The sequence below is a fragment of the Octopus sinensis genome, unplaced genomic scaffold (genome assembly GCF_006345805.1).
Source record: "Octopus sinensis unplaced genomic scaffold, ASM634580v1 Contig03056, whole genome shotgun sequence".
NCBI lineage: Eukaryota > Metazoa > Mollusca > Cephalopoda > Octopoda > Octopodidae > Octopus > Octopus sinensis.
This window is the reverse complement of record NW_021826225.1, coordinates 1,037-2,500: the sequence shown is the minus strand read 5'-3', so window position 1 is coordinate 2,500 and position 1,464 is coordinate 1,037. Positions and strand designations below refer to the sequence as shown.

The 1,464-nt window shown below is 32.7% G+C and overlaps 1 protein-coding gene across 1 annotated transcript in view; it reads right to left on the bottom strand.

Moving 5' to 3' along the window:
• LOC115227418 (calpain-1 catalytic subunit) overlaps window positions 1-833 on the bottom strand; it is a 26,373-nt gene extending 25,540 nt beyond the window's left edge. The window contains exon 1 of the mRNA XM_036498615.1: window positions 558-833. Within this exon, the coding sequence (XP_036354508.1) occupies window positions 558-709 (152 nt within the window). The 5' untranslated portion in view covers window positions 710-833. The remainder of the gene's footprint in view (window positions 1-557) is intronic.
• Between the last annotated feature and the right edge of the window lie 631 nt (window positions 834-1,464).

The window sequence follows — 1,464 nt, the reverse complement described above, 5'->3', positions numbered from 1 at the left end:
ACACTGAAGATCTACAGATAAATTGTGTAAGTAAACTTACGTAATTTGTTGATAGTGAAACAATTGTTTGTGATTAATCTACATTTTTGTTACTTTTCATTTGTCTTGCTCGCTTACGTTTCTGGTGTGCTAAATTTTCTGGAGAACAATTCTTAGTTGTTGAGACCATAGCGGATCTTCTTCTAGCATAAGGGTTTTCCACATAGTGGTTAAAAATTCCCTCTTATATATATATACATATTTATATAAACATATATATATTATATATATTATATAATGTGATATATATATATATGTATTATATATATGTATATATAATGTATATATGTTATATATATGTATATATATATGTATATATATATGTGTATATATAATATATATATATATATATATAATATATATATATATATATTATACACAAATGTATGTGTGCAGGTGTGTCTAGCTGGTTTATACATATATATGTGTGTGTGTTGTGTATGCGTGTGTGTGTGTGTGTGTGTGTGTGGGTGTGTTAAGGCGACAGACAGGAGAGACAGAGATAACGTAACAATCACCTGATCGTAACTGCCGTCTCTGTGAAGACTCGAAGAATGAACTCTGTAGACGTGTCGTCCTCGCAGAAAGGAACCATCACATAGGAACCGGGCACAAGAACAATCCCAAACGTCGTCTCCCGACCGACATTCCTCTTCATTTTCGTTTCCATTTTCGTGGCGTATTCATCAAACCTCTCGGGAAGAGGGGTCGGGTAGCCAGGGTTCAGCTGTCGAATGGAGATTGCATTATCGACATCATCATCATCATCATCATCATCATCACGATCACAATCACCACCATCACCATTATTATTATCATTATCGTACACTTATACACACATATATATGTATTTACACGCTCACATACTCATGCGCGCACACACACACACATATATACTTCAGTCCATACATAAATATACATATATATATATATATATATATATATATATATATCGAGATGAGAGTAGAGGAGAGAGAGAGGAAGAGAGTAAAAGTGAAAATGTGTGTGTGTGTGTTAATACAAAATATATAATTAACACCACAGACAGTAATTTTGTTTCTAATTAATTCCTCCTTCGGATTATTCTTATATTTAATTTTATCTTATATATATATATATATATATATAGAAATTAAATATAAAATATAAATTACAAAGTGGGACAAGAACGCAAAAACACACAAAGAGACGACACAAAAAAAAACAGACAGGTCACTCGAAGCCTCTAATCTTCAGTCGGGATTCGGATCATCTTAGTAATTTCGGCTGTTTAATCTTGATATCACTCCGAACCGGCCAGCCCCAAGGAAAAACTAAGCCACAGGCATTAAATTTCTTGGAAAGAGGATCGAATGTATACGAAACAAAGACAGGATGCCACACGAATATAAATACAAGAAACAAAAATAGAAATAAAAAACAAGA